Source organism: Mucor mucedo (assembly GCF_025094135.1).
Source record: "Mucor mucedo strain NRRL 3635 chromosome Unknown EV154scaffold_129, whole genome shotgun sequence".
Lineage (NCBI taxonomy): Eukaryota > Fungi > Mucoromycota > Mucoromycetes > Mucorales > Mucoraceae > Mucor > Mucor mucedo.
Window position 1 is genome coordinate 1 of NW_026252413.1, and position 18593 is coordinate 18593.

Sequence of the window (18593 nt, forward strand, 5' to 3'; positions counted from 1 at the left end):
CAATGCAAGCCATGCAATCCCCCAACAATAAGGATTTGGAGCATGAAATCCAGATTTTGAAATCCGTTCGTCATCCGAATATTATTGCCTTTCATGATGCCTGGTATGGTGAAAACGAGTTTGTATTTATAACAGAATTGATGACTTCGGGTACTTTGCGTGAATACATTCGAAAATTAGCACCTTTACCTAATCTCAAAATCATCAAGCGCTGGTCTCGTCAAATTTTAAAGGGTCTTGCTTATCTACATGGACACAATCCACCGATTATTCATCGTGACATTAAATGTGATAATATATTTATTAATGGCGCACACGGTGAAGTCAAGATTGGTGATATGGGTACCGCTGAAATGAAATTGGGTAAGAAATACACTGTCATTGGTACGCCCGAATTCATGGCTCCAGAAATGTACGAGGAACAAGGTTACAACGAAAAGGTCGATATTTATGCTTTTGGCATGTGCCTTTTGGAAATGGCGACCGGTGAATATCCATATGGGGAATGTAAAAATGCTGCTCAAATCTACAAAAAAGTATCCGCTGTAAGTATTATAAATATATATATATATATATATGTATGGATGTATTGAATGTGTACATGATACTTAAATCTTTGCTCGTAGGGTATCAAGCCAGCATGTCTTTTAAAGGTTCAAAATCCCGAAGTTTTAGGCGTGATTGAGAATTGTTTGAGTAACGAGGATGAAAGAATGTCAGCTCAAGAAATTTTAGAACATTCGTTTTTAGCAGTTGAGCCCGACGTTGTTTTGTTAGCTGCCGATCCAGATAATGTGCATTTAACGCTTCAAGTTGTTTTCAAGGGCATGGATAAACTCTCTGTCAAGTTTGATTTTAATGTCGAAACCGATACAGCTGAGGAAGTGGTGAGAGAAATGATTGAAGAGCAAGTGTTACCCGAGAGATACCAGCATCATATCACAAAGGAGATAAATCGTATTTTACGTGACATTGATAAGCCAACTGAATCAGAACAGGCAGAACAAGTGCGTAGATCGGTTTGGAGGCGAGAAAGCGACATTAGGAATGAGCTGGATCGCACCCGTGAAGAATTGAATCAGGCTACAGAACGTGTATTAGAAATCGAACAGAAATGTGATACGTTTGAAAGTAGGGCTCGTGCAGCTGAAACAAGATATAGAGATGCTGTTAGAAACCTGAGAGAATTAGAGGAGTTAAAATCATCTGCGGCCGAAGAGGAGTCGATAAAAAAGCCATCGTTAAATGAAGCCTTGTCTTCCATGACAGTTACAAATACGGGAACTGCCAGTACAAATGGGCTCAATACTCCGGAGGAACGAGAAAAATTGGTTTCTCATATTTTGGATGGTAAGCCTTTATACAATATGTGATGCATATAATCAAACTAATCAGTATGAAAATAAAAACAAATAGAATATTCAGATGATACAGATATTGGTGTATTTGTAACAGATTGTGCTCTAGCATCGCATCGCGGATCAGACAAAGCTCATGAATGGGCCAGAAAATTACAAAATCAAGATATCATGACTGTAGGTGACTTGCGTGATTTACACGACGAGGATTGGGCTGGTATCGGTTTAACTGTATTTGCATTACGAGCCTTAAAAAATATGCTTAAAGGTAAAAAGTTAGCGGCTGTTCAGTTACAGCAACAACAAGCAAATTCTATATCACCACCTACACAATCCCCTCCACCTTCTTCATCATCAATAGCTTAATATTCCAGACCCCCCTTTTTTTTTTCTGATTAAACATCATAACACACTATTTACTCGATATTTGACAATGGTAACAAGATGTCTTTGTGTGCAAAATTAATATATATAATAAAAAAAAAAATTAACGATTTACAAGTTTTCTAATCCATCATCATGATATCATCATCTCTTTCGACAACCATTTCATCTCTTGCTTCAGCATGGACAATTTCACGACGAACTTCAGGAGTGATACCAGCATGGTATTTCTTCTTCATGACTTCCAATAATATATCCTTTTGTTCAGGGATCAAATCTTGTTTATAACGTTGAACAAAGACTAACATAGATTGGTGCCAGAGAACAGGCATTTCACGAGGATCATTCATGAAACGAGCGAAATGCATGACAAGAGCATCAACAACCTTGAAAGGCAAAGCATATTTTTTGTCGAGCAAGATACGGATAAAGAGAGAATTGGGACCAGTGTATTCCATTTCGGCCAAATTTAAGATGGCAGCGGAAGAATGGAGAACGGGAATAGATACCTTTGTGAGCACACTACCGAGAATAGCAGCTTCTTTCAATGTACAAGAGCCTGATTCACACAATGGGAAAAGGATACCCTTGAAGAAAGCAGCAGGCTTATAAAGTGCCTTCTTTAAGGCAAGGTAGAGATGATAACTTAATTTTTTGGTCTCTGCAATATCATCACGAACACGATCCAAAAGTACAAGAGAAAAGAATCTTTGAACTTGTCTTGCCTTTAAATTAGATACGAACATACGAGTGGCTTCATAAGTAGCATGAGGTGTCCAACTCTCGGGTCCTGTGAGGTATAAGATTTCTTCCCAGTTGCTCAAGGAAGGAATGATCTTGAAAGCCTTGGGTAATTTACCAGACTTATAACGACTCAACAATTGACCGACCCTATAACCTATGTTAGTACTCTTTTCCGCTTTCACACTTATTTCTCGATGCAATTCCTTACTTTGTGTATACTTCCACAACCTTAGGGTTCATTGCAGGTGATAATTCGTCCTCTTGTTCTATTAAGCACTAAGTGTTAATTATTCTACTTTATCTTCAAATAATAAAGTTTGTTTCCTTTACCAATTGCATCACGTCCTTCGGCGGCATTCTTTTCATTGATCTTTTCCATAATCATATCAGCTAAAGTCTTCTTTTCTCTGGGTGCGCTAGGCAAAAACTTGTTTAAAATATCTGCATCGGCAGCATCAATCTCAAGTTCCTCATAATCTGCATCTTGATCAGCTCCATCAATTTCCTCTTCGTCAATGTCGAAACCTAAAGGAAATCTTTTCTTTGACGTATCTCTATGATAAACAAGTCAATAACACTGCATGTTGCACTACCTTTTTATTTTTATTTTTTTACCTTTCTTCTACGTCTTCGTCGGCCTTATCAATTTGTTCTTGTTGCTCTCTGGCAATCTTTAAAATTTTCTTTGATAACTTGGCGTCCAAATATTCCTATAACCTGCTATTAGTTGTATACTCTTTTACATTTAATTAGTGTGCCATACCTCGCCGGTTTCTTCGGCTCTGTTATTACGATCGATAAACTTTTGACGGGGAGCTTTCTTAACAGTGGTTGATTCAGGCATCTCAGCCAATTGCATGTGCAAAGGATCGTGGCGTTGAGGACGAGCTCCCTTGGACTTTGTAGCGTCTTTACCCATATTTGAAGAAATTTGAGGTTAAGTATAAAAAAAAAAGGTACTCGTTTTTTAAACGTCAAAAAAAACTTCAATCCAAAGAAAAAAAAAAAAAAGAGGCTTGTGACTGTCCAAGTCACTTCAAACTTTTCTTTTTTTCGAAATTAGGTGTCCTTTTGCAGAGAAACAATTAAAGATTAGCTGATAATATACGCATATCCAATATTTAAGCTAATACAATTAGCAAGTATAAAGAAGCAAAGACAAAGATTAAAGATTTATCTCTTTAATTGTCGCTATAATAAAAGCACATTAGATACAGCGCACACAATGCAAAGCTCCTCCTATCTTATATATGGGAGCTATTTCACCTTTACAGCGTATTGATTGTAGTCGATTAATTAAGCTTCGTAATAGAATATTCCTTTATTGACTGAAATAAATATTAGGCATATTTTTAGAATACAAAGCAACTGGGTATAATTCTTTGAATTAGTTTTTTACATTTGAATTATTGAAAGTATCAGTATGATGATAACTAACATCTAAGAATATTTTAAGTCTTTCAGTTTTGTAGATAATAAGAAAAAGTTTATTGAAAGATGTGCGAGAAATAATTTAGTCTGTATGTGTGATTAATCTTGATCTAAGGTCTAGGCCAGTGACAGATATGGTTGATACATTTGTATCCTGGCTCACAATCAAATGCAGCAGTGAGACATCCTTGACCTTCAATACCCTTGAAAAAAGCATCTACAGAGACAGTTACAGACAGCAATAAGACGACGATAGCTACTAAAGTATATTTTTGGAAGAAATTGGTCATTTTGGTTTAGAAGAAGTAAATGTTGATGAGTAAAAAAAAAAAGACTGTTGTGATGTGTGCCCCTTTTATAATGATTGAGTTTGGCTTTCAGTTTATAATTGAATATTGACGATGCCTATTTGATTATCTGTAACGTAGATTTTAACAAAGAAATGAAGAGGGCATAAAAAAAAATACACAAAGAATTAAATATGCCTTGGGTATCATTTACTGTTAACGCTATTATCAACAAGATACTGTGTCATCCGATAAGAACATGGCAACTATACTTTTCCTTTGATTTCGGTCTAACACCTTTTGCTCATTCGTCTCTAACCATTCTTTAGTCGCCAAATAACTCAAGCTATTACATATAGAAGGCTGCACCAGAAAATCATACAATGAAACTACGGCATTGCATGTGCTAACTGTTATTTTCGTTGTTACGGACCTAGAAATTTTTATTTGTTCGCTTAACTAACTACCATCTCGATAACAAAGTCAACGTAATCCTTAAAAATATAAAGCTTCCCTCATTTCAGCTCTGTACTCTATTCAAATATATATATTTAGGTAGGACATACACACTTATTTTAAACGGCTGAATAACTATCTGTAGTGATTTTCGTCGTGCATGAACTGCAAAAAAGGGAATAAATAACCCAGCCAGTTTACCATTGGTAAAAACATATCGAGAATTATTTTAAAGATTCTTATGTATGTTCTAAGTTGATACGGGAGTTATAATTCATTCCAGCATAATTCGCTGCCCTGCTCTAGCTATAATATGACTGATCAACCGCATACTTCTAAAAAAAGTGGAAAAGTGATAAACGTGGCGTTACTCCCAAATATTTCCCTGTAAATCTTGGTGACATAATACGATATAATGTGTTCTAGTCCCATCAATATCTTATACTAATGGTTATGAATTTACTTTGATGGAATTGTAAAAACTAAATTAAGAATATCCTGATATGTCATCAAGTATTATAGATAAAAATTAATCTAACTGTTTGGAATTCGCAGACGTTTCTAGTGGCAGTAGTATTTAGCGCCTGTTGGACACCTTCGTTTAATGGCAGTTTCTTATCGGAGACGAAAACAATCCATGCAATATGTCCGTCAGTCCATCATTTCAATCGGATGCTGATTTTATGGCCTGACAGTCCGCTTCCCGTGTATTTTACTTTGGTAAAATGGTATCAATGTTTTAATCGTATTTGAATGGCCCAAAAATATTCTGAATTAGGCCTACACTTAAATTATTGTTTATATGGGACCACATAAATAAGCTTTAAATGTTTATGTTTATAAGAACAGAAATTTATATAAATAATTTTATAATTTAAATTTACAAAACTACCACATGTCGCACTTTTTGACTGGATTCATTGGACTTCCGACAGGGCATTTGAAAGTCTCTGCAAAGTGGAGACTGTTTTGAACTACACCATTCACACGAGCAACAGAAGGCGAATGTTCGTCAGTAAAAATCTAAAAGACATGGTTAAAAAAAGCAATGGCCAAATCGAAAATATAAAGTGTTTACCATTTGTAATGACGCCTTCTCTCTTTGCTTTCTACACCATACACGGCCAAAATTGATAAAGAACAAGGCCTCGGGAGACAGCTGCTCTAAACCTTCTAATACTGGGTCTCTTTTGATTGCCTGTGTTTTTTGGTAGGCCAAGAAAGAAGCAGATATACCACCATTGTCAGCAAGATTTTCTCCCAAAGTCAGCTGGATTCACACTGTTAAAAAAATGACATGCAACAATTTTTTTTGTTTTTTTTTAGTTTACCTTTCCGTTGACATTGATAACTTTGTTATCAGGGCCTGTTACATTGAACTTGGAATATTGGTCAATAAAGCACTTTGTTTTTTCTTCGAATTGGGCAGATGTGGCATTTGTCCACCAGTCAAGTAAATTACCATGACCGTCATACTTTCTTCCTGAGCTATCAAACGCATGCTATTGAAAAAAGAGGCGTGAGAAAATGGTGCTAAATTAAGATCGTGTAACATACGGTTAACTCATGGCCAATGACCATACCAATTCCGCCATAATTCAAGTATTCAGGATAGGCAATATTATAAAATGGTGATTGTAAGATACCGGCGGGGATGACAATCTATTATAGGAATTAAACATTGGGATGACAAAGTATTTTTTCGAGGGAAATATACCTCATTTGAGTTTGGAGTATAATATGCATTCACCGTTTGAGGAGACATTAGCCATTCATCCTTGTCAATCTCTTGACCGACTTTTTTCCACATTTTGTTGGAGTACCAGTATGAACTGATAGCTTCAGTATCGTAGAAGCTAGTCTTGTTGACATAGAGACCATCGTTGTAGATTTTAATGGAGGATGGGTTTCTTAGATCAGGCGAAATAATACTGTATCCAACCTTATGGTTGATAAGATTAACCTAGATATAGATTATATGTTTTAGTCACCATTGCGTAAGGAACAAGAATGAACCAACCTTTTCTACAGCCTTTGCTCTTGTTTGCTCATCAAGCCATCCTATATGAGGGATACGGTCCAACCAAGCATCATGAATAGTTTTGAGGAATGACTCCGCCCTTTTTCTTTCGGCTTCACATCCAAACTTCTTCAAAGTATAATAACGACCCAAAGAATTTGAAAATGTGTTACTGGTGTAACCAACGCAGATGCGCCAACGAGGTTGCTCAACAGATGTACCACTGGATATGTCACCACTCATTTTATGACTAGCAGCACGAGATATATCATCTAAAGAATACACCTTTGCAGTAATAAATTGAATGATGAGATATTCTTGTAGAGCTAAAAGAGTGGTTTCCTTTGTCAGCAACGTATTTAGTTTTTCGTAATACTCAGGGGTTCTGACAATGATTGTATCTGGAGAACGAATTCCACCGTTAGGAATGAGTGATTCTAATATGCCTGTCCAATCGATCAATGGGTTCTGACTTTGAAAATCCGAAAGCTTAGTAGGATTGTATAATTTCACGGGGTCTTGCATATCTTCACTATAATAAATATGTTAACGATTTTTTTTTTATACATAACGGGATATCCTTACTTTTTAAGGGAAATATTAGCAATTTTTGTCTCAAAATCAATAAATCTGTTCACTGCTGACTCGACTTTTGCTGGATCCCAAAGAGTAAGACCAACTTTTTCACTTTCAGAGGCCCGAATTTCAGTGTCATTTCCAGCTGAGTATTGACCAATGACTTTAGTAAGAATGTCATTTAATCCAAGGCGGTATTTTTCTACCATGGCAGTATCTTGATAATATTCTTTTGAAGGCAAACCAAGTAAAGCTTGATCAAACAAAATAGCATACTTATCTGGATTCTTGTCATCTGCGTCAACAAATAGCGTAGCCAAAGTAGAAACGCCTAGATGTTCGAACCTGGAAAGTGTTTGACTCAATAGCATTTTTGATTCGATCGAATATAAAGCGTCATTATCACTGACAGGAAACAACTCATTCTGAATTTGTGCAATATCCGAATAAATAGGAGAGGGACCTAATGAATTAATGGCTTGTTCATTTAAGCAAACTTTGTAATAATCTTGCATAGCCTGGAAATTCTCTTTATCAGTTATTTCAAGATCTTCAGTATGAAATCCCCCATCGGTTGTTAATAGATCTTTATAAGCTTCCTCGTAAGTTCCTTCTAAAATTGCTCGCATGGCATCAGTATTCACGTCATTTGCAGTTTCCAGTGTACCAGAGGCTATTGTCATGCATTCTTAGTATCTAATCACTCACACTCTTTAATACTTACATGTCCTGTCTTCTTGAATAACGGCATTCTTTATCCAGCTACCGCCTAAGAAAGATTTAGTAAGAGCTATAGATAGCCTGTAGCCACTTACAGGTATACTGGTAAAAATCTGAACAAGGGTCAACATTTAGGTCAATATCAGCTAAAATTGACTTGGCAGTCGTAATACATTCAGTTGTTGCACAAGTGGCATTTATTGCTCTCGACAACAATGCATTTGCTACCATTTGAAGAAAAAAATAGATTAAAGAAGAAAAGGCAAAAGAAAGGAAAAGAAAAAAGAGAGGATTATTTCATCATCCCTTATTGTTTCGATCCCCTTCTTTATGCATGCTCCTTGAATACTATGAATGCAAGATTATTTATGAAAATCAAGCCTTTGAGGGCAGACTACTATATATTTATGTATAAATAAAAAAGGAGATCTTGATGATGTGGTACAAGAAAACAAATGTAACTTGCATGCTAGTCTAGTAAATGTGAAGTGATCTTGTGCTTTGTGCAAACAAACGAACCACATTGTTAAAATAAGCATGCGGGCGAGCGGGATATCTGTTACGGTCTTCCAGTTTTTAATTATTGTATTTTTTTTTTCTTGTGTAGCGGCGGAGAATTCAATCAAGAAATCAGGCCCTTAATCCAAAAATTAAAAACGTTTAACCGAATTTATATTTTCTCTTTTTTTCTCTCTTTTTTTTTTTTTTTTTTTTTTTTTTTTTTTTTTCTGAGAAAACATTCTTCATCTCGACAATCAAAACGAGAAAAAAATAAACTAAATCTCATCATTGCATGTTAATAAACTCTACTTTTTTATTTTATAATTCATAAATGAGTCCAGACACCAAGCTTATCGCGAGCTTAGTGAACCGCATACTTGTCAGGGTAAAAATCTAAAAAAAAAAAAAAATTGTGTGCAGTAACAATTTTTAAAATCCACCTTTGATAGTTACCAAGCAACAGTGGGAAAAAATTAGAAGTTTTAGAAAATGATCCATTGATAAATCAAACGTAAGTGTTTTTATCCAATACGATTATTGGTAATTAAAACTCTTTTTTTTTTTTCCATAGAGGTACAAGAAAAAAGTTTAAAGGCTAGGAGGGGTATGCGGGGTTTAATAGTTTTTTTTAATAGTTGCTGCCCTGATTGAGTTATCAAAGTTTAGATTGCCAACAATTACTTCAACCTTACTTGGATTACTAGATAGCATCAAAGTATGTATGATTTATTGATAGATCTGCAACAATACTGATATTTAATAGATGCCATCAAACGAAGAACATTTCCCATATGAAAATTTACAATCACAACTATTTGTTTTGCGTATGTTGTCTGCATGTATGCAGCATCATTGGCAATACGTTCGAGACATCAAACCCGATAATACATCAATGAAAACACCCTCAACTACAAACGGATACGAAGGCTCAATTCACAGTTTCGATAGTTCAACACATTATAGCAGTAGATGGTCAACTGCAGAAGGCCCTTTGCCAATCGAAATGGATGATCCACCTCCCTTTGAAGATGTCATCGCGAAAAATATAATTAACGTCATGTCTCGTATTATGCATCAAACAACCATTATGGAAGAAAGAGAATACGGTCAAACAACAAACCACGTTACTCAGATTAGTAGGACAGAATATTACACAGCAAGCAACATATCCAGAACTTCCGCTGACATTGTCCTGGATATCTATAAGGCCTGTAGTAGGGTCATTGCCTATCTAAGTGCAAGTAATTGGAATGTCGTATTCTCCAAGATCAAAATGCGTATCCTTTACTTATCAACTACAACAGACGAAAACCCAGAGACATCCGATATGCGACTATTGGAGTGTTGTTCATTAAATTCAAAAAGACTGAGTGTTGTGCTCTCAGGTGAGACTAAAACCTTCACACATATCCAACGCATGCTAATGACATAAGTTTTTCAGAATTTTGTTCGAGTTTCTCCAGTTTAAAAAAGGCCACTCAATTGATCGTTGCTGCCATTTTAAGAAGAGCAATTTGGGGGTGGATCGAAACCTATCCAGCAGAATTTATGCACTTATGCCAAAATCAAAAAAGACTGGAAGGCGGGCCAGATGTTTTATTTGAGATTTGTTTATCATTAGCAGACACAACGAGAAAGAAGGCAATTCTTTGGCCATTGCAAACAATGCTTTTGATCTTGTGCCCTGATATTTTATACTCAATCTCAACGCCCGAAGGATCTACAAGAAATGTTAATACAAAAAAGACATTATTTTTAGCCACACTCAAGAGTTCCTTGAAGCCTGGTAGAATGGCAGAACTGGCAGCCATTTGTTATGTTGATATATGTAAGGCAGCTACATATGTTTCCAAAAACGACTCCTCTGCACTTCGACATATTGTTCCTGACGTAGAAAATGAACTTCGAGGGCAATTATTTGACCCTGAAAAACCCTTAATTGCAGACAGCTTAATGAGTGGTTTGGGCATCATCATCGATCATCGATCCTTGTTAGCCGATTGTCTTGTCGCCATGTTCCGTTTAAACCCCCGTCATGCCATGCGAAGTCTTTTCCCATCATGTCTCGATTACCGTGCCCCAACATTATTCAAGATTAGTTTAGTCAAGGCTTGTTTAGCCATTGCCTCTGAAGAAAATAGACTTCCCTGGAATCCTTCTGTTACTACGTTGTACGACTCTTTATCTGGCCCACTCCGAAAGTTATTTATTGAATTTTCAGGAAAGGACTATTCAAAATTGGATCCTATCAGTGTCCCAAATCTTCGTAAACCAGTGTTGAATGCTGTCGGCGAAAAAAAATCGAAAAAGGACACAACACGTGTGGATCAAAATAGTGAACGATTGGAATTAATACTGGATATGTTGCGATTGTACCAAACAGATCCCAAACTAGCTGTTCGCGTAAGTCCGCCATCTCTCGTATAGTGAATGATATATTTAAAAAAAAAGGTTTTATAGGGAGAAAGTGAGGATAGATTCGAAAAGAACGCTGTCGCAATGGTAGCTATCGCGAATTGCTTACGAGAACAAAATCAATATGTCAGGGATGCTGCAGCCATGTGCCTCTTTAAACTTCATTCACCTACTTATATCTTGGAATGGAGTCCTGCACCTCATTTTATGGAATCATTCTGGAAAATATCTTCACAGGTCGTCTTTACTCTCGCCAAACAATTACTGGATAACAGAGAAAGAGACGATGGATTAAAACGTCTATTAGAATTATTAAAGAGACTTTTCGAATCTAGGAATGAATTTTTGCGAATCCATCAGGTATAATATAGAATGACGACTTTAATATTATTTACTAATTCAGCACAACAGGATATAGCGATGCAAGGATCCGACGCTAGAGAAAGACTACAGGCGTCCATTGGTTTAGAAGTTGCTTTGCTCGTCTTACTCTGTTCTTCAGATATCGAAATTTGTTCCTCTTCAATTACATGTTTTGGCCATATTTGTACCGAGACTCAACTCACGGACAGCATTGAAGATCCACATCAGGCTATTTTGATGGTAGTCGAAAATTTACCCATTTACCAAGAGCTATCCTCCAATAACGGTATTGTTACTGGTAGAAAATCGCAACAAAAGCAAATCCGTCGCCTATTACGTATGATGACCCATTATGCTCCTGGAAATTTGGCAGCATGGGAAGAAGTGTACAAACGATGGAAATATATGACACCTGCTATGATGAAACCACATGACGAATCGAAAGAAGATATGCAAGAAAGTTTAAATGCAGCAAAACGTGGCGGACAAGCCTGGCACGATAAATTAAGAAACACTACGACAAATAGACAGACACATACATTTAATCGAGTTGATAGTAGTAATTTTGATGATGATAAATCTTCAGAATGGCAAAATTATGCAGGCTTTTTGGCCGCTCTTGGTGGAATTTGTTTGATGGCCGATACGGTACCTACTACACCCACTTCCCCAGCTCTACCTCGTGGAGGATACAATACAGACAATTCTGCTTTTAGACGCATTTCTGCGCCTACAGAATCATCAGCTATGGTGAACAAATTCGTCATTGATATGGTCGATTTATTACTTTGTGACAATATCATTGTGCGTGAATGGGTCAAGGAGATCCTAGGTACTGATCTATCTCCTGCTCTTTATCCTATGCTCTTCCGATACATGGAAACTGTCTTGGCGAAATATTTTGGACCTGATGGAGACCCAATTTGCAGTGGACGCAACACATTATTTGTGGAACAAGCAATCAGTGTTCTAAAGCTTGTTTTAGATCGTATGGAAGGCTCACCTGAAAATCTTTTGACAGTCGATTTCAGTAGTTTGATTAATCAATATGCGAAATATTTAAACAAACTTGGAAGTGGGCAATCAGCTTTGAAAATCAAAATCAAATTTTGTCAACTGACAGAAGTTTTGATGATTAAAAAGGATAAAGTCACCCTTCGAATGGACTAGCGATTTTTCTTTGGTAAAGTATTTAAGCATATTTTATTTATGTAGCATTGCAATTTATGTTGTATTTTTTCTTTTCAGAAACCCGATACACCCACACAATATTCGACATTTGAAACAACTCAGAGCGAGAAATTACACCGAGAGTTGGATCTGTCCTGCTTGAATACAATTGTAGGTTTACTTCATCAACTACCTTTGCAATCTTCCGATCCAGTGCATGAAGTTGACTCTACACCAATCAAGAGTCGGATTTTCTTCAAATACTTTACCTTCTTTCTAAAATTGCTCAATCGTTGTAGAGATTCCGAGGTAACAGAAGAAAGATAACTAAAAGCATGTCAATTTAACCTGCTTTCTATAGAACGAAACCGATAATTCAAGCCATCGTCTACGCCAATATACTGATTCTAACGGTTATAGTAATGGAAAGGTAATAAATGAAATGTGGTGATATTTGAGAACATATACTAATTTGACAACGTAGAATAAGGAAAATATGTCTACTTATTTGGCTCCCTTAAAAGAGAGCACAATTCTAGCCATGTCTAACCTTTTAAGTGCTAATGTTGATGCTGGTTTGAAGTACTCACTTTCTATGGGCTATCACGACGATACACAAATGAGAACAGCGTTTATGAAGGTTTTGACAAACATCCTTAATCAGGGAACAGAGTTTGAAACTTTAGCAGAAACTGTTATGACCGATCGTTACGAAAAGATCGTTGATGTAAGCAAATCAATTAAAAAAAAATTGAAGTTTATTCTAATTGACCTTATTTAGATGCTTGTCGGTGTAGATCTACATATCGCCTTATCACTTTGTGATGTATGCCCTGCAGCAGATATTGAAGATGCTGCGAATGCCCTATTAGCATGTTTCTCTGCCAGAGGAAAAGCCTTAGTCTTGATTAAGGCTGTAATTCAGAAAGAGGTCCAAAACACCGATAGTGAAACCGAATTATTGAGAAGAACCAGTATTGCTACTCGACTCTTATCTGTATTTGCTAAACAAAATGGCGCAGATTATGTTCGATCAGTTCTTCAACCCGTCTTTATTAAATTGGCTGAAAAACCACCAGAGGAGAGAACATTTGAATTGGACTCTTCCAAAGTAGGTGTCGGCGAAGATGTATCGGTCAACAAACAAAATGTCGTTAGCGCTACTGAGCTATTCTTAAACGCTATTTGTGCTTCTGCTAACGAAGCCCCGAGAGCCTTCCGTGAAGTATGTCATTGTATTCTTACATCTGTCCGTGAACGTTATCCAGAGGCAAAATATACAGCGGTTGGTGCATTTATCTTTTTACGTTTCTTTTGTCCCGCTATTGTCTCCCCAGAAGCTGAAGGTCTAATCAAGGCAAATATCGTTGTTTCCCGTGATATGAAGCGTGGTCATCTCATCGCTACGAAGGTTATTCAAAACCTTGCCAACAACGTCTTGTTTGGTGCAAAAGAAACATACATGATTGTATTGAACGATTTTTTGACAAGTAATATTTACAAGGTCACTAGCTTCTTGAGAGAAATCTCAAATGTACCCACCTTACCTATCTCTATCGAAAATGTCGCCGGTACACGTGGCAGCAGTTTGGGTATCAATGTGGATAGAATTGATGATCCTAATCCGAACGAATGTAGGATTATGGAAGAAAAAGATTACAGTTGCTTGCATCGGGTATTGTTTGATAATATGGAACGTATCTCCCGTGAACTTGCTACCAGAAGAATGAGACAATATGCTGATCAAGAAACTGCTCAAATCGGAAAGCGTCAATTTGATCGATTCTCCAATTTGCTTGCTCAGCTGGGTAGACCACCAGAGGTTTCGAAACAAGAGTTCAGTGGTTTGAGAAGTTACACATTCGCCGCTGCTAATCAATTGTATGCAGAGTTTATGCGCCGTAATAGTCATCGCAGTGTGGATTCTATTGTCTCGAAGAATATCTTTTACGAAGGTGGTGTTTCTAAAGCGAACAGACCTGTGTTTTACTTCATTGCTCGAAATATCATTGCAGATAGTATTGATTTCGAACTTTTGGTTTATCACATGTTACAGGTAAGATTTCTTTTCATAAAAAAGAGATTAAAATATTCTAAACTTAAATTTCGGTATTAGATCATGGAACGTGCAGGCAATAAGAGTTTAGAGTTAGTGATGGATATGACATTATTTTGTTCAGCAAATGAAATACCTACGCAATACATTAGCCAAATCCTACAATTGTTACCATTTGATGCAACCGATAATATTGCAAGTATACTGGTATACAACCCCAATTCCCATCTACGAAAATATGTCAAGAAATTAGCAAAACCTGCATCCCATAAAATGACGAAACGCACATTTTTTGCTGTTACTCTTGCTGAGTTGTACGAGTTTATTAATCCCAGTGAAGTCCGATTACCCAAATCAACATGTAAGTTACACACACCCATAAACTTTAATTTTCTAACCACCCTTTTTAGCTTCTTTGGATACTGAACAATGCCATGTTTTCCATCCTGTCAATAGGCTATCACAATACAAATTGAATATACCTATCACCATCAAGGTGAGCTCGGAATATGTGCAGATTATGACTGTGCGGAAGCAAGAGTTTATATACGGTGTAACGACCGTCATCAATGATGTTTATCTAGTTACTGAAATTGAAGATATCACTGTCGTTTCAAACCCGCGTAATCAAGAAATTGTGAATGAGTTCCATTTCAAATATAACAAGGGAAAGACACATCACGTGTTTACCTCTTTAAAAAGAGAAGCCATTGTCAATGTAAGTTAACGGTTTATATCTCCATTAATCAGATTTTAACTTCATAATAGACTATCAAACACAACAAACGAAGGCTAGAAATGGCTAAGCCTAACAGTATGTCAGAGCGAACCATTCGTCCCAATGATGTACCAGGTAGACTGTTAAACATGGCTTTGCTCAATATTGGCAGTGATGATCCCAGTTTAAGACTCGCTGCGTACAATTTATTATACGCTCTTAGTATCACTTTCCATTTTGAGGTGGGCAATCAATTGCTAGATGCCAGAGATCTTTGTTTACCAGCAAACAGCACAGCATTTATTGTTAACATCAGTGAGAAAATTGCTCAGAACCAACAGAGCTTAACGCTGGAGTTTCTTAGTGAGTGTTTCATTGGGTTCCAGAAATCGAGTGAACCTTTGCGGTACTTATGCTTGGATTACATGATGCCTTGGTTACCAAACCTTTCACGATTCTGCCAAAACTCAAGTGTTGAAAATGACAAAGATACCATCAAGACCAAGGAAGTGATTCGCAATCTGATTGATTTGACTGTTGCTCGCACAGACGTAAGACCAAATATAAATAGGTATAAAATCCGATGAACTGATTTTTTTTCTGTGTAGATGTACAAGCTTGTGCAAGCTAAAATTTGGAAGACGATTGGACAAATCGATGATATCTTAAACTTGGTCTTAGATTCGTTTATTCAGTTTTCGATCGAACATGGAGTGGGCTCACCCCAAGCAGAAGCGATGGCAGATACCTTTGTTACACTTTCAAACATCGCAGTTCGTGGAAAAGTCGTATCTCGATTGAGAAAGGTGTTACAAAAGACCTCTTTCAAACCCACTCGATCTTTGACCGATCATTGGACATGGAATGAAATCGCTATCTTAATCCGTTTTGTATTAATGCTTTCGTTTAACAACCGTGGTCCTGTTAAAAGCTATGTTCCCGAAATATTACATATTGTTTCGTTAGTCGTCGGTGTTGGCCCAACCATTATACGTGCTTCAGTACATGGCCTTGTAGTTAACATAATCCAGTCTTTGTGTACAACAATGCCTATCCAAGAAGCTAATGTCAAGAAACTTCAGCTTATCTTGAGTGAAATTTCTGACACGAAATACAGACTTTTGTTTGGCTTATTCAAACCTCATGCAAACGCGTTCACAATTACACCGGAAACTCTAACCGATGCTGCAGAACCTATCCCACTTCACGCGCTTGAAACGATTGTAAACAATCTCTTAGAGGTAGTAGTATATAGCGCCCCTTCCGCAGGTAATATTAGTCACATACCAAATTATAATTAAATTTAATTAATCATTTTTTTATTCTAGATATGGCAAATGCATGGAGAGCTAGATGGATGAGTTTAGTGGCTAGTACAGCTTTCCAATTTAATCCAGCTATTCAACCTCAAGCATTTGTCGTATTGGGTTGCCTTGGTAGGGAAGAGGTTGATGATGATTTACTGTACCAAATTCTGGTCGCTCTAAGAGGTGCCTTAGCTATCTTTAATGAGAACGATCCCAATTTGGTTCTCAGTATAATGATGTGTCTCAAAAATATCGTTGAAAGTTTACCATCGGATTCCCGATACCTCTTACCTCTTTTCTGGATTGCCATTGCTCTTGTTGAAATCAATAATGGGCCTACTTTCCCTATGGCCATTGAATTGCTACTTGCTATTTTAAGAGCACTGGATGCTGATGAATACTTTGCTGGGGATCGTGTGGTAGATGTTTTACTAGCGGCTCGTGAACCTATGGCTGATGTTGCACGCAAACTGGATCAATTATGTGGTGTCAACTTCGATTCCCATTTTTCGTTCGCTATTGCAAGCATCTTCTTAAAGGGCGTCCGATACAACAGCGCCAAAGAAATAATCTTCCAGGGTTTGACTACCTTCTTGGATATCGAGTGCAAACATGCTAATAACACTAGTACAGTGGACTCACAAAATCTTGGTTATCTTGCTGGTCTCTTACCCATTGCGGTTAAAAATGAAGCACTCAAGGAGGTGCTCAGATTGGCTGGTCTTTCCGAACCTGATTTCGATATCATTGAGGACGACGACGAGGATGGTACCGGGAATTTCAAGTCAAATTATTACGATGGTGTCTTTGATCGTTTAGATATCACGGATGAAACGACTGCCTTGTTGCTTATATCCATGCTGGCTACACAGTTACAAATGGTAGACAGCACTAATGAAAAACTGTTCCTGTATGGTTTACTTGCTGAAGCTGCAAACTCAATGCCAGAAGTATTTTCTGTAGTGTAAGTGTTTAATATTTTGCTGAAAACAAAGTCGATTTCTAACGAATATGATGATTAGATATGAGACACTTTTGCCAAAGATGAACCAAATTGTACTTAGCAGTACCAGTCAGCCTATTATCGAATCAGTAAAGTCGATTCTTTTGACTGCATGTTCCGATATTGCTTTCAGTGATGCAGCACGAAAGTCATACCCTAGTCAAAAGGTATTATTAGAACGAGTCGGATTTTCTGCTCTGGGCGATCCTACTTTTGGAGCAACATCAATCAATGTTTTACAAAACGCAAAACTTGCAAGTGAAATTATCGAACTTATTATCGCATAGCAAGTCCATCAATATATCATGAAATTCCCTTTACTTTTCTGTTTTTTTACTTTATTCTATCTACCTATTTATTTTACTTACTTATATATATATTAGCTTTAAAAAAAAAGTTGTATTTTTACCTACCATAAAATTCCAATAGCATATATACATCTTGTATATTTTTTTATATGGTTTATTGTTTATTAATTTAACAAACTTGAATGGGTTGGTATCTCAGTGTTTTGCAGGAAAGACCCCTTGATCAATTCATGCATCAAATGATGTACTTGTTTATCATAATTAGTTTCAAACACTTAAAAAAATCTTATTTCAAGCAATATTTTAACACTTTCGACATATAAGGCATTTATAAAAAAAAATTGCTTGTAAATACACATAAAATACGGCTTATTTTAATAAGACTTTCACCTTTTTGAAAAAAAAATTGCTGTTTATCATGACGGAACAATGCCGTAAGGAGTCATGTGGAAAATTAATCAAAAAAAAAAAAAAAAAAAAAAGTTATAAATAACGGATGCTGATGTGAAAAAAAAGTTCTTTGTCTATCTTTTATTAAAATTGGGACGATACAGAGAAGATTAGCATGGCCTCAGCACAAGGATGACACTCTCTTCTTTGTTAGTTCCAATTTCTGTTAAACCTATACACTTCATTTCTACATGTTAAATCGGGCAGTGCTCCAAAGGCCGTAGTAATCCTTAATAAGATTACATAGAGGAGTCTGTTGGTTGTTAAAGTCGTCTTCTTTTAGAATCGCTTCATTCGCGTGTATAGTCTGACTTGGGTCCTTGCCC

General features: G+C 36.7%; 4 protein-coding genes across 4 annotated transcripts; 2 read left to right on the plus strand and 2 right to left on the minus strand.

Annotated features, from left to right (window-relative positions):
• Positions 1-2: 2 nt before the first annotated feature.
• Positions 3-1811, plus strand: EV154DRAFT_524204 (kinase-like domain-containing protein; the record flags this gene model as incomplete). The annotated part of the gene is made up of 3 exons (XM_051603177.1): positions 3-545; positions 627-1350; positions 1417-1811. 3 exons carry the CDS (start codon positions 3-5, stop codon positions 1722-1724), a joined length of 1575 nt encoding a protein of 524 aa, XP_051452888.1. The 3' UTR covers positions 1725-1811.
• Position 1812: 1 nt separating this feature from the next.
• On the minus strand, positions 1813-3444 carry EV154DRAFT_471822 (Bystin-domain-containing protein). The gene is made up of 5 exons (XM_051597885.1): positions 3250-3444; positions 3102-3196; positions 2817-3040; positions 2695-2752; positions 1813-2633 (listed from the first exon to the last, which is right to left on the minus strand). The coding sequence occupies exons 1-5, from the start codon at positions 3403-3405 to the stop codon at positions 1865-1867; spliced, it is 1302 nt and encodes a 433-aa protein (XP_051452889.1). The 5' UTR covers positions 3406-3444; the 3' UTR covers positions 1813-1864.
• A 2046-nt stretch (positions 3445-5490) lies between these two features.
• Positions 5491-8249, minus strand: EV154DRAFT_524207 (uncharacterized protein). Its single transcript, XM_051603178.1, has 9 exons — positions 8072-8249; positions 7981-8025; positions 7266-7929; positions 6681-7212; positions 6378-6623; positions 6218-6322; positions 5992-6162; positions 5739-5930; positions 5491-5683 (listed from the first exon to the last, which is right to left on the minus strand). The coding sequence occupies exons 1-9, from the start codon at positions 8205-8207 to the stop codon at positions 5549-5551; spliced, it is 2226 nt and encodes a 741-aa protein (XP_051452890.1). The 5' UTR covers positions 8208-8249; the 3' UTR covers positions 5491-5548.
• A 991-nt stretch (positions 8250-9240) lies between these two features.
• On the plus strand, positions 9241-17796 carry EV154DRAFT_540121 (uncharacterized protein; the record flags this gene model as incomplete). Its single annotated transcript, XM_051604401.1, has 14 exons — positions 9241-9862; positions 9919-10880; positions 10938-11252; positions 11304-12404; positions 12504-12734; positions 12787-12855; positions 12910-13152; positions 13207-14481; positions 14542-14842; positions 14892-15199; positions 15250-15750; positions 15808-16468; positions 16528-17470; positions 17529-17796. The coding sequence occupies 14 exons, from the start codon at positions 9241-9243 to the stop codon at positions 17794-17796; spliced, it is 7800 nt and encodes a 2599-aa protein (XP_051452891.1).
• Between the last annotated feature and the right edge of the window lie 797 nt (positions 17797-18593).

Coding starts and splice junctions, on each gene's coding strand:
- EV154DRAFT_471822 (XM_051597885.1), bottom strand. CDS start 3,405: ATGGGTAAAGACGCTACAAAGTCCAAGGGAGCTCGTCCTCAACGCCAC. Junction 3,041..3,101: donor GACGAAGACGTAGAAGAAAG/GTAAAAAAATAA, acceptor TGTTTATCATAG/AGATACGTCAAAGAAAAGAT. Junction 2,753..2,816: donor CGAAGGACGTGATGCAATTG/GTAAAGGAAACA, acceptor AGTGCTTAATAG/AACAAGAGGACGAATTATCA.
- EV154DRAFT_524207 (XM_051603178.1), bottom strand. CDS start 8,207: ATGGTAGCAAATGCATTGTTGTCGAGAGCAATAAATGCCACTTGTGCA. Junction 7,213..7,265: donor GCTAATATTTCCCTTAAAAA/GTAAGGATATCC, acceptor TATTTATTATAG/TGAAGATATGCAAGACCCCG. Junction 6,323..6,377: donor ATACTCCAAACTCAAATGAG/GTATATTTCCCT, acceptor TTCCTATAATAG/ATTGTCATCCCCGCCGGTAT.